We start from the raw sequence: 12,793 nt of genomic DNA on the forward strand, positions 1-12,793 counted from the left end.
TGTGTTACCCTGAACATTTCGACTTTCTCTCTCCGCGCATCTCTCTCCGCGCCTCTCTCTCCGCGCCTCTCTCTATGCCTTTCTTCTGTACCCTGATTTGTATCGTATTTGTGAGGACCGTACTGGGAACGGGAAGCAAAGTGGGTAGGGAGTTGTTATGTTATTTGTGGGACGGGGGACGCGGGGGGGGAAGGGAAGGGAGGAAAATCAATCTCACCAGGGAACTCTGCAAAAGGGTCTTCCACAATATTCGAGCTATCCCCCCTACCACATCCCACTAACATACCCTTGTACATCACTTCTACGCTTTCGCTCTCTCTCTCTATCTCTCTCTCTCTCTGGGAGACTACAAATTTTATAGGGGTTAGAGGTTGATCAACGCATTAGACATGTACTTAGTACACGGGTACCCTCTGTGTAGGTCTCAATGTCTGTCTAGCCTTTTAGAACGGGTACTCTCCTCCCGCGTCCCGTCGGCCTTGTCCTGGTGATTTCGCTCTACACCGCAAAGGGGGGTTCGGTATACGCAGAGAGAGTGTGTGAGAGTGTGAGAGTGTGAGAGAGAGAGAGATTAAACATAGGGGAGAAAAAGATGAAGAAGCTAGACTACAGGTAGACTGACAAGCACTTTAACATCAATTTGATTAATTAATTGGCTTTTAAAATATGCAATTCCAGCACAATTCAATTTAGCCATTAAAAGAACGGGAAAAAAAAAAAATAAAGCTATATTAAGTTATAGGAGGAGGGGGAAAGCTAAGGAATGTTCAACGCTCTCATCTTTTAAGGGTTCTTTCCTACTCCCAATCGTTATCTCGTTAAAGATCCACACATCTTTCAAATCGAAGTAAATGAAATGTATTAGGCTTGTAGAAAGTACTGAAGAAAACCCAATTAATAAAAATTTATAAAAATAAAAGAATAAAAATAAAAAAACCTCTCGAACACCTTTCCTTTAGGGACTTCGAAGCACTCCCTTTTTTTTTTTGCGATGTATTATTTCTCTACATTTCCTTTAAAATTCCAATACATTAATTGAGAATAATTTTCATATTTAAATAATATCTTTAATGAATGTATTGCTTTTTTTTTTCTATGTCTTTCTCTTATAATATTTTTAATTCAATTCTTATATTACAAAACTAATTATACCTATCAATAGCAACTCTTTAAAAACATAAACAAAAAAACAAAAAAATAACATGGCTTCTCACAGGACATTGCTGCTCAGATTGTCCGATGCAGGTGAGCCAGTGACTAGTTGTTCTTATGGTCAAGGTGTGCTGACGCTACCTTCGTTACCCTTGCCTAAGGGGAAGCAATTGGGTGACATGCCACTTTACACAGTTAGACTCTGTATTCCAGCTGGATCTCCTGTTTCCCGTGATGGCCTTATCTGGACCAATTGCCCACCGGACTTCCAGACTGCTTTTGACAGAGAGAAGTTCTATAAGAAAGTTGTGAAGACTAGTTTCCACGAGGATGACTACATTGACCTCGATGTGTTCGTACCAGGTACATACTGTTTCTACTTGTCTTTTAAGAACGATAACGATGAATTGGAGACCACTAGGAAATTCTACTTTGTTGTTTTGCCTATAATGAGCGTTAATGATAAATTCATCCCTCTGAACTCCATCGCTATGCAAAGTGTTGTCTCAAAATGGATGGGTAACACCATTGATGACTGGAAAAAGGTCTTCGAGAGAATCGCAGCAAAGAAATACAATATGATACATTTCACCCCATTACAGAGAAGAGGTGAGTCGAATTCCCCTTACTCGATATATGACCAATTGGAATTCGACCCAACTGTCTTTAAGAGTGAGAAGGAAGTGGCGGAGTTGGTTGATGACCTGAGAAAACAACATGGTATACTCTCCTTAACAGATATTGTATTCAACCACACAGCTAATAACTCTACATGGTTACTAGAACATCCTGAAGCAGGTTATAATCATGAAACATCCGCACACTTAATTCCAGCTATGGAGCTAGATAAGAAACTGCTAGACTTCAGTGCTGAAATGGGTAACTTAGGCTACCCAACTGACCTGAAGAATGTCGATGATCTTATCAAGGTTATGGATGGTATTAAAGTTCATGTGATGGGTGCATTGAAACTATGGGAATTCTATGTCGTCGACGTTAAAGCCGCATTGACTCAACTTCGCGAAAATTGGTCGAAGACCGAGCAGTGGGGCGATGACAATATTCCTAGTCGTGATGATATTACAAATCTGACAAACTTTATTAGAGAAAATGCTGTTGATGCAAACTTTGGAACCTTCGCTGAAAGAGGATCTAATAAAGTTGATGTGCATAAATTTTCTGCAATCTTGAAGAAACTAATCTCTCATGATTATAACGATGAAGTCGAGGATTTGGCAACTAATATCCTGAATAATATCAATCTACCGCTTTACAAAGAATATGATGATGATGTAAATGAAATAATGGAACAACTATTTAACAGAATCAAGTACTTGAGAATTGACGAGCATGGCCCTAAACAAGGCCCAATCACCAAGAAATTACCACTAACAGAACCTTATTTTACCAGATTTACAGCCAAAAACGGTAAGGATTATGCTTTGGCAAACAATGGATGGATTTGGGACGGTAACTCATTGGTAGACTTTGCATCATCACAATCTAAAGCTTATTTGAGAAGAGAAGTTATTGTATGGGGTGATTGTGTCAAACTAAGATATGGTAAGGGTCCAGAAGACTCTCCATACTTGTGGGATAGAATGAGCAAGTATGTAGAAATGAATGCCAGAATTTTCAATGGTTTCAGAATTGATAACTGTCACTCAACACCTTTGCATGTTGGTCAGTATTTCCTAGATGTAGCTAGACGTGTGAATCCAAACCTTTACGTTGTTGCAGAATTATTTTCAGGTTCAGAAGCAATGGATTGTCTTTTCGTAGAAAGGTTGGGTATTTCTTCCCTAATTAGGGAAGCAATGCAATCATGGTCAGAAGAAGAACTTTCAAGATTGATCCACAGACATGGTGGTAGACCAATTGGTTCATACAAATTTGTACCATTGGATGACTTTCCATATCAGTCCGATGTTAAGATTGATGAAGAATATTGTGCTTACAGTCCAGAGGATCAATCTGTAAAATGTGTATCTGAGATTATGATTCCAAAGAATTTGACTGCAACACCTCCACATGCTTTATTTATGGATTGTACTCATGATAACGAAACTCCTTTCCAAAAGAGAACAGTTGAAGACACTTTACCAAATGCGGCTTTGGTTTCTTTTTGTTCTTCAGCTATCGGATCTGTATATGGTTACGATGAAGCCTATCCATATCTATTAGATCTTGTTCAAGAAACTAGAAGATATTCCTGCGCTGAAAACACTGGTATTAGTAAGGTAAGAACACTTTTGAACAGTATTAGAGAGGAAATTGCAGACAATGCAGCCGATATTGAAGATTCTGAAATGCATGTTCATCATGACGGCCAATACATTACTTTCCATAGAACCAATGCTAAAACTGGTAAGGGCTGGTACTTAGTTGCTAGAACTAAATTCCATCAGTATGGAGACCAACGTTTGCCGGATATCGTATTAAGTCAGACAACATCTACCTTCAAAGCAGCATTCTGTCTTGAAAGAGCAGGTGATCCTCCAAAATCCGATGAAACCATTGAAGGTGTTCCTACTAAGTTAAGAGAATTATCTGGTTTTGATGTCTCATTTGATGAACATAGTAGAGATAGTCATATCAAACTCTCTGATGACTTCCCTCAAGGCTCAATTGCTATTTTTGAAACCCAACAATTGGGTATCGACGAAAGCTTGGACCATTTCATCAGATCAGGTGCTATCAAAGCAACCCGCAATCTAACATTAGAGTCTATTAACTCTATTTTGTATCGTGCAGAACAAGAAGAATATGATTCCAGTGAGGGTAGAACTGGCGCTTATGATATTCCAAATTATGGAAAGCCAGTTTACTGTGGTCTACAAGGTTGGGTGAGTATGCTAAGAAACATTATTTTCTACAACGATCTTGCTCACCCCTTGAGCAATAACCTTCGCGATGGACATTGGGCTCTTGACTACGTAATTAATAGATTGGATACCTACAAGGACGAACCTGGTGTCGCTGAGGTACAGGAATGGTTGAGAAGTAGATTGAACAGAATAAAGGAATTGCCAAGTTATTTGGTACCAAGTTTCTTTGCATTAGTTGTTGGTATTATGTACGGATGTTGCAGACTTCGTGCCATGCAATTGATGTCAGAAAATGTAGGTAAGTCGACTGTCTTTGTTCAAAGCTTGGCAATGACCTCCATTCAAATGGTTTCAACTATGAAATCTACCTCCATTCTTCCTGACAGAAATGTTCCTGCAATGGCTGCAGGATTACCTCATTTCAGCACTAACTATATGAGATGCTGGGGTAGAGATGTCTTCATTTCTTTGAGAGGTTTGCTTCTAACTACTGGCAGATATGATGAAGCTAAAGCCCACATTTTAGCCTTTGCTAAGACCTTGAAACACGGTTTGATTCCAAACTTACTGGATGCTGGCAGAAACCCAAGATACAATGCCCGTGATGCAGCTTGGTTTTTTGTTCAAGCGATCCAGGACTACGTTAACATAGTACCTAACGGTGAAAGTATTTTGAAGGAAAAGGTTTCCAGAAGATTCCCATTAGATGACGAGTATATTCCACACGATGATCCTAAGGCGTTTAGCTATTCTTCAACTATTGAAGAAATTATATATGAAATTCTAAACAGACATGCACAAGGTATCAAGTACAGAGAGGCAAATGCAGGTCCAAACTTGGATAGAGTTATGAAAGATGAAGGTTTCAATGTAGAGGTAAAAGTCGACTGGGAAACTGGTTTGATTCACGGTGGTTCCCAATCCAATTGTGGTACTTGGATGGACAAAATGGGTGAAAGCGACAAGTCTGGATCTACCGGTATCCCAGGTACACCAAGAGATGGTGCTGCTGTTGAAATCAACGGGTTATTAAAGAGTTGTTTGAGATTTGTGTTGCAATTGAACAAGGACGGTAAATTTAAATTTACCGAAGTTTCTAAGCCGGATGGGTCGAAGATTTCACTAGCATCCTGGGATAAGTTAGTACAAGATAACTTTGAAAGGTGTTTCTATATTCCAACAGATCCACAAGACGATCATTTATACGTTATCGATTCTGGTATTGTTAACAGAAGAGGTATTTATAAGGACTTATTCCGTTCGGGGAAGCCTTATGAAGATTACCAATTCAGACCTAACTTCGCCATTGCTATGGTCGTCGCTCCTGAATTATTCACACCAGAGTATGCAGCTGATGCTATCAGACTTGCTGATGAGGTTTTGAGAGGTCCTATTGGTATGCGTACTTTGGACCCAAGTGACTACAATTACCGTCCATACTACAACAATGGTGAAGACAGTGACGATTTCGCCACTTCCAAGGGTAGAAACTATCACCAAGGTCCTGAATGGGTATGGTGTTTTGGTTACTTCATCAGAGCTTACCACCACTTCAATTTCTTGACCAACCCTAAATGTCAAGTTCAAAAGGGAGCCAACAAATTAAAACCTTCCTCTTATCTATACAGAAAATTATACTCCAGACTTCTAAAGCACAGGGAGTGGCTTGAAAACAGCCCTTGGGCCGGTCTAACCGAATTGACCAACAAGGATGGTGAGTTGTGTAACGACTCTAGTCCTACACAAGCCTGGAGCGGTGGCTGTCTATTAGACTTGTTCTACGACTTGTGGGTGCTATATGAGGAAGAGAATTAAGTATTGTTGTTTTGAAATGACTTCCCTTTTTTATTTGTTTTTTTCTTTCCTTTACTCTTTTACTTTACGATGTACAATATATGTGTATAAATGTATGTGTATAAATGTATATATATATGAATAAAATAGCTGTTTAATACAGACAATATTAGGAAGTATTCATTAATTTAACTTCATAAGATTAATAATAGCAGTATTCAAATATTCGTTTTGCGATTAGTAAACCTCCACGGAAAGCTCGCACGGGTGAAGAAAGACTAAGAAAAAAAAATAATTAAAGTGAAAAGGCCCTAAATAAAGGGAAACTCCCCTTCATCGTAAACATGCCGGTTAATAAGAACTGGGGGAATGGTCTCTAAGTCTCTAGGCTTATTGCGATATTAAATAATCTGGTTTATTATTAATAACTAAGGCTGATAAAGATTTGGCTTTGTACTGATTCTGTCGTAAATTTAAGGCTTGCTTTTCAGGTACAAAGCGTTTTGTACCCGAGATAGAGAAGAACACGACTTGAAAGCAGGGTCTTGAAACTAATAGGGATAGAAGTCTATTTAACTTACCGATAGGTTATTGGAGGGGACAAAAAAACATATTGATACTTATCTGGTTTATATCGCATGACAGCTCTGATTTATTTCTGGCTGTTATTATATTGACTAAGAGACTAAAACGAATAAAATAATAAGAAGATAATTATAGGCATCAAAAAGTAAAACTAGGAAAATTGAACCTCATAAAGGAAGAGAGGTTTAATAGATAACCCAACTGAATTTATATATAATACTGGAAAAAAAACTACGACGAAGCATTTCTATAAAAGTAAAAAATGAATGAAATACATGATATTGAGAATGAAAGCTCAATTAATGATCAATCAGTTATTGATCTGATTCAAAATTTCTTTATGAAGTCAGCTGGTCTGGTCACTTTGATTGAAAGCAAAGGAAATCCACTTGATGAGACACCTGTAAATTTTGATGATGAATGGTTCGATATGAATATCGACATGGTGCACGAACTTCCGAAGATAATTGACACATGGTCTCATTACGATGGCAAACACGACCTTCCGCCTTTGGTGATAGAAACATATCTGGATCTGCGACAACTGACTGCAAACTATACAGTGCGAGTTAGGGACAAAGAAGGCCATTTATGGACAGTGACTAAGGGTACTAAGAAAACCGAGGTGGTTTTGGAAAGATGGTTAATAGAATTAGATAATGAATCACCCTCTTTCAAAAATAACGTACAGGCTCAAGCTAATTCGGATGCAAGAAAAATTGATCAGCAGATAACCTTATTATTCAGATATTTATACACGCTTCTACAGTTGCTTCCTTCTAACGATTTGCAATTGGATTTGGTGAAACAATCTGAGTCACAATCAAGCCCTATTCCTGTTGAGGTGAAGACACGTATACTGGACGGATCCAAACCTATTTTATCAAAGGGAAGGATAGGATTATCAAGACCGATCATTAGTACCTATTCAAATACTATAAATGAATCTAACTTACCACCGCATCTAGACCAGAAGAAGATAACCCCAGTTTGGACCAAATTCGGATTATTAAGGATATCAGTTTCCTACCGCAGAGATTCTGAATTTATTATACAGGATAATGATGAATATTTGGCAACTCCCCAGCCTCAGGTAATAAATAATAATACAAGAAGATCTATGTCATTATCGCCGTGCTCAAAGTCCCATACGATCAACTCCTCTGAACCCTCGTGGCAAAAGAAATTCTTATCATCGACTAAGCAGTTTCAGCCGTTCATAGTTGGGTCTGTTGGTAGTACTAACATTAGTCATATAAATAGCAGAAATGAATCAAATGCATCGGTTATTCCACATGGACCATCTAATCGGAGATCGAGTGTTGGGTCATCGAACAGTGTTTCCATTCAGCCAGGATATGAGGGGACAAGTGTAGGCACCACATCAAGATTTGCTTCATCATTCAGTAATATTAGAAGACACTCTAATATGAGAACTAATGATAATGGCGATAAAATAATTAAGGGGCCAACTGAAACACCAGAGGATGTCGATGATTTGATGGAATTTGTAAGATTGATAGACGAAAAGCCGCCGTTGAAGCCTAAAAAGGGCGTTAGTAGCAGTTTACAAAATAAGAACTTATCTGGTTCCTTGCTCAAATTTCAGAAACTAAGACCAAGCAATGATATGCTGTCTGAAGACCTGGCTATGAGTATATCAATAGACCCTGTACACGGTCAAAGAAGAAGTTCTAACTCCCATTCTCATTCTCCGATAGCTTCATATTCACCCTCTGGACATTATTCTTCTCTCAACTCTAAATTATCTAACTTACATCTTCCAGCGCGCGATAGTAGCTCTTCTGTCAACAGCAGAAGAAACTCGGTGGATAGATTGATGACTGGTGCACTACCCCCGGTGTTTGACGGTGATAATTCATATAATGATAAAAGTTCTGATATGATGAGCTATCGCTTACAAGACCAAGAAAGTGAGGGAAATGATGACTTGTTGGTAAATCAAGTACCAATAAATAATAGATTTAAAACTTCAACATCTCCGCGCTCTATTGACAGTATTTCGAATTCCATCACGAAGAATAGAGTACCGTTCAAACATTCATTCCAGTATTCCCAGCCAACAACTATTGCTACTCAAGCTCATGCCAAATTACATAGGCCTAATGTTAGGTCTACGGATATGATAAATGAAATAACACACAAGAAAACCGATAATTTTCATCAGGTTATGAATGATAATGATGAAGACGACATGGTTTTCTTCATGAGTGATATGAATTTATCACGAGAGCACTAAATTGCATTAATGATAAATCATAAAGATATCAAGAATGAAGGAAGAATAGAAGAAATCGATACTTTATGCTACCACTTATTTGGATCGATGAAGTGTCTTATTTGTTTAAAATTTTTCTTTCTTAGCTCATAATGAAACATGCATATTTCCTATATATGGAAAAACCCACATACAAATAATTGCCATACTAGATATATATAAAAACCCCTAATTATTACTTTCTTACTTCTTTGATTTTATTGTTCCTTGTATTATAAATATACATAAAAAAACAAGAATACCAATCTACAGTAACACATGTAATTACATCTTATAGAGAAAGATGAAGAAAATGAAAATGAAATTAGTATATAGTAATAATAATACAATATTAAAATTAAACAATGAAACTCTATAAAGTGTAGGATAGATTATGTTTTATATAAAAAGATGGAAAAAAAAGTAAATAAGTATTAAAAGTATTCTATCATTGCCTTTAGTCTTATGATTGTTCGATTTTTGTAGCCATCTCTAATTCAGCCAATTTGGCTTCATGTATTTTATGCTTTTCAATATGAACTTTGTATTTTTCCTCTGTTTTGAAAGATCTATAACATTTGGCATACGGACAGCGTAATTTCCGACCCACAGTATTCAGCAGTAATGTCATTGCATCTTTACCACTTTCAAAATAGCTTGTTAAAGATGCTTCTGTTTGAAGAGCTAAGAGTTCTTTATTCTGAATGGCTATCTTCGGCGGTTTGAATGAGTTCGAGTTATTGTCTTCGGTCTGTATTTCAATATATTGGACGCGGTTTGGTTCTGTAAGATATGCCGGCATATCTTCGGGATGTGAGCTATTATAATGGTTTACCAAATCTATTTTCTTCGCAAATGAGAGATCGTCACATAAGTGGCACTTCCAGTTTCTGGAGACTAAAGTTTCATCGTGTACTTTCATATGCATATTAAGACCATCTTCCCCTACACAGGCTTTACCACATATACCACATTTGAGTTTTGGGTGGTCTTTTTTAACATGTGCTTGTAATGCAGACCAAGTCTTGAAACTCATAGAACATAGGCTATTATTGCACTGGTACGCATTCGTCACATCTGGGTTATGGTGTTTAGCAATATGATTTTTCAATCTATATGGTCTTTGAAAGTTTTTTTTGCAGTGAGGACAGGTCAACTTCTGCAAATGTACCGATAGAATATGTGCTCTCAACTGTGGGTGTTTATAAAACGCCTCATTACAACCGTCATAGTCGCATTGGAAAGATCTCGTGTGCGTTATCTCATGCCTCTTCAGTTGCTGCTTCGTTATAAGCCCTTTATTACAGAATGAGCAGTGAAACGGTCGTTCATCAGTATGGGTATATATATGTCTCTCCAAATGCACTTTCTTAGTAAAGCAGGCATCACACTGAGTGCACTTCCAAGGTTTCTTCCCCAAATGTACTACCTCTTGGTGTTCCGTAAGCAGAGATGGCCGAGTAAAAGCCTTATCACACTGGTCGTACTCACAAACATAGTTCTTGGCTCGTATACTAGACGTAGAAGTAGCACTTGATATACTCCCTACCGAGGAACTACGACTCCTAGACGAAATGTCACTCAACATATATATTCCTTTTCCTTTATATGTTTTATTATTAAATTTTGGCTTTTATTATTAAGTTTTGGCTTTTACTATTAAAATGTTTTTATTACGATTTCATATATTAACGTTCTTAATATAAATTCTAATAAGATAATTCATATTTATCCAATATGAAGGAAGACAATGGAGATCAATGACTAAAATATTCTCAAACTCTCGATGACTACCTCATCGCATGAGAGCTCATCGCATGAGAGCTCATCGCCAGCAAGCTCATCGCAAAATGAAAATAGTTAAGAGGGCAAAAATTTTCACTCATTATCTACGAAATTAGATGGTTGGATTTTTTTTTTCTTCAAAATTTTTTTTTTGTTCATCGAGCTCATCACCTGGAAATAGCTGAACTTTGTTACAGTAAAAAATGTTATATTAGAGATAGAGAGATACTGTTGTGAGGAGACACTCTGTTGATCTTCTAACACAATCCCCCCAATTGGTAAAATAATATACAATGTCTGATTACGAGGAAGCGTATGTTTTTTTTTATGTTTATAGAGATGAGGAAATGTTGTTGTCGTGAAAATGTTAATTTTTTACTTCTCTTCTCTCCTTTAACCTATAATAATACTGAACTGTATTTTGACTAACAAATTATAACGATACATTGTTTATTTTATTGGTTTTTTTTGTCAATATTACCACTAGTAATTTAGGGAAAAATAAACAAGTTTTTGAAATATTTGAATAGTTTTAACGAAGGTAACGAAAACTTTGAAGACTTTGATGTCGAGCATTTCTCGGATGAAGAGCAATACAATGATGGTGCCAAGACAGAGTCCGGTGAGCAGGAAGTTAAGGATGAACAAGGAAGAACAATTGTCACTGGTGGATTAGGTCCAGAAGATTACAAGAACGTTGAATCTCACAGAAGAAAGACTCTAAAAGAGAAGGCTATCCCAAAGGAAGACAGAACGACGACTCCATATATGACTAAGTACGAGAGAGCTAGAATCCTTGGTACGAGAGCTCTTCAGATTTCAATGAATGCCCCAGTTTTTGTTGATCTAGAAGGTGAAACTGACCCACTTAGAATTGCTATGAAGGAATTATCTGAGAAGAAGATCCCACTGGTTATTAGAAGATACTTGCCCGACGGATCATTTGAAGATTGGAGTGTGGAAGAACTTGTTGTTGATTTACAGTAATGAGAAATTCTATAGAAGGAAACTGCCATAAGTGCGTCATGCTTATAAAATGAAATGAAAACGAGGAACCGAATTATCGAACAAGCCAATATCTACTGTGTTTAAATAACCTTATGGTTGAATAATGCCTATTTTTTTTTTCTGTTTTGTTTTTTGTGCTTTTGAGATTAATTGATACAGCGCTTTGCATCTTTTAATTGATGATAATGATTGAAAAATATGGATGTTGTTGTTAACAATACGATGTGGTTAATATTGGCTTGAAAATGAGGGAAAAACTATAGAAAACAATATGGCAAATAGCAAAATGATTCAAAAATACAAAATACTCGATTTGTATAGGAACTGTGTGCATGATCTTTTGCTGAACTTAAAAACCATATTTTATAACTAAAAAAATAAAATCTGTATACTATTAAAATTATAACATTTATATATATAAATTAATACTATGTTATTTTACCATTTTTTTTTTTTATTTATATTCGATTCTCGTTGTTTATACAGACAACCAGAACTGCTTCCATTCAATTTACCAGCATATATATATTACTGCGTTTGTATAGTATGTAAGTATATCTTTTTTATTCGTTCAATGAGTCGATAAACTGTTGAGCTTTGAAAATTTGAGCTCCGTCCATTTGCTGTTTATTAGAATATGCTGCTAATATCTTTTTGAACTCCTCCTTAGGATCTTGGAAGCCCGCTTCCTCTAACAACTGTAACATCCTTTCAGTCGGTATATTTAGATCCTTGTCCCCATCAGATATTATCTTGAAACACTCCTGTAATTCCTCCTCCTGTGGGAACTCACATATCCTTTCGCTCATCAAAGCTAGAAATTCCGGGAAAGTTACACTCCCTTCCTCCTTCAACTGCGGGAACAAACCGCCGACATCTTTTTCCTCCACTCGTTTACCTAAGCTGGCCAGCATCTTGGCCATATCACCACTACTTATCTTGCCATCACCGTCATCATCGATCAATTGAAACGCATCACGCAGCTTTCCTACCTGCTTCTGTGTGAGTTGATCAAACTCTAAAGATTTGCTTGTCTCCATTAAATAAATACTGTCTTAAACCCGCCGCTATAAACTAAACTGTACAACGATACAGATGACATGCTTTATGAGATCAAGCAAATCAGAAATGCCTTTCCTTATGATAAAGCTTTAAAGCTTGAAAATACCGAATTTTAAAGAAAATATAAAAATAAAGTCGAAAGGCCCGATTTCTATGTGCACACGGGGCAATTCGATATATAAAAAGACATTGACAGCTAGGAATCGCTCGATTTAACTATTCAAAGTTCGAAGTATAGAGCGGAGAGAATTCCGATATAACTGGTTTTCCCTATATTTTACTCGATTGCTGCTTTATTCTT

The 12,793-nt window shown here is 37.0% G+C and overlaps 5 protein-coding genes across 5 annotated transcripts; 3 read left to right on the forward strand and 2 right to left on the reverse strand.

Annotated features, from left to right (window-relative positions):
* Window positions 1-1,202: 1,202 nt before the first annotated feature.
* GDB1 (bifunctional 4-alpha-glucanotransferase/amylo-alpha-1,6-glucosidase) lies at window positions 1,203-5,795 on the forward strand (the record flags this gene model as incomplete). Its single annotated transcript, XM_071053618.1, has 1 exon — window positions 1,203-5,795. The coding sequence occupies one exon, from the start codon at window positions 1,203-1,205 to the stop codon at window positions 5,793-5,795; it is 4,593 nt and encodes a 1,530-aa protein (XP_070911026.1).
* An 826-nt stretch (window positions 5,796-6,621) lies between these two features.
* ATG13 (serine/threonine protein kinase regulatory subunit ATG13) lies at window positions 6,622-8,619 on the forward strand (the record flags this gene model as incomplete). The annotated part of the gene is made up of 1 exon (XM_071053619.1): window positions 6,622-8,619. One exon carries the CDS (start codon window positions 6,622-6,624, stop codon window positions 8,617-8,619), a length of 1,998 nt encoding a protein of 665 aa, XP_070911027.1.
* Window positions 8,620-9,100: 481 nt separating this feature from the next.
* PZF1 (Pzf1p) lies at window positions 9,101-10,225 on the reverse strand (the record flags this gene model as incomplete). Its single annotated transcript, XM_071053620.1, has 1 exon — window positions 9,101-10,225. One exon carries the CDS (start codon window positions 10,223-10,225, stop codon window positions 9,101-9,103), a length of 1,125 nt encoding a protein of 374 aa, XP_070911028.1.
* A 965-nt stretch (window positions 10,226-11,190) lies between these two features.
* RPO26 (DNA-directed RNA polymerase core subunit RPO26) lies at window positions 11,191-11,409 on the forward strand (the record flags this gene model as incomplete). The annotated part of the gene is made up of 1 exon (XM_071053621.1): window positions 11,191-11,409. The coding sequence occupies one exon, from the start codon at window positions 11,191-11,193 to the stop codon at window positions 11,407-11,409; it is 219 nt and encodes a 72-aa protein (XP_070911029.1).
* A 584-nt stretch (window positions 11,410-11,993) lies between these two features.
* On the reverse strand, window positions 11,994-12,470 carry MLC2 (Mlc2p; the record flags this gene model as incomplete). The annotated part of the gene is made up of 1 exon (XM_071053622.1): window positions 11,994-12,470. The coding sequence occupies one exon, from the start codon at window positions 12,468-12,470 to the stop codon at window positions 11,994-11,996; it is 477 nt and encodes a 158-aa protein (XP_070911030.1).
* Window positions 12,471-12,793: the final 323 nt, after the last annotated feature.

The sequence above is a fragment of the Nakaseomyces bracarensis genome (assembly GCF_045282275.1).
Source record: "Nakaseomyces bracarensis strain CBM3 chromosome Unknown Scaff11_0, whole genome shotgun sequence".
Taxonomy (NCBI): domain Eukaryota; kingdom Fungi; phylum Ascomycota; class Saccharomycetes; order Saccharomycetales; family Saccharomycetaceae; genus Nakaseomyces; species Nakaseomyces bracarensis.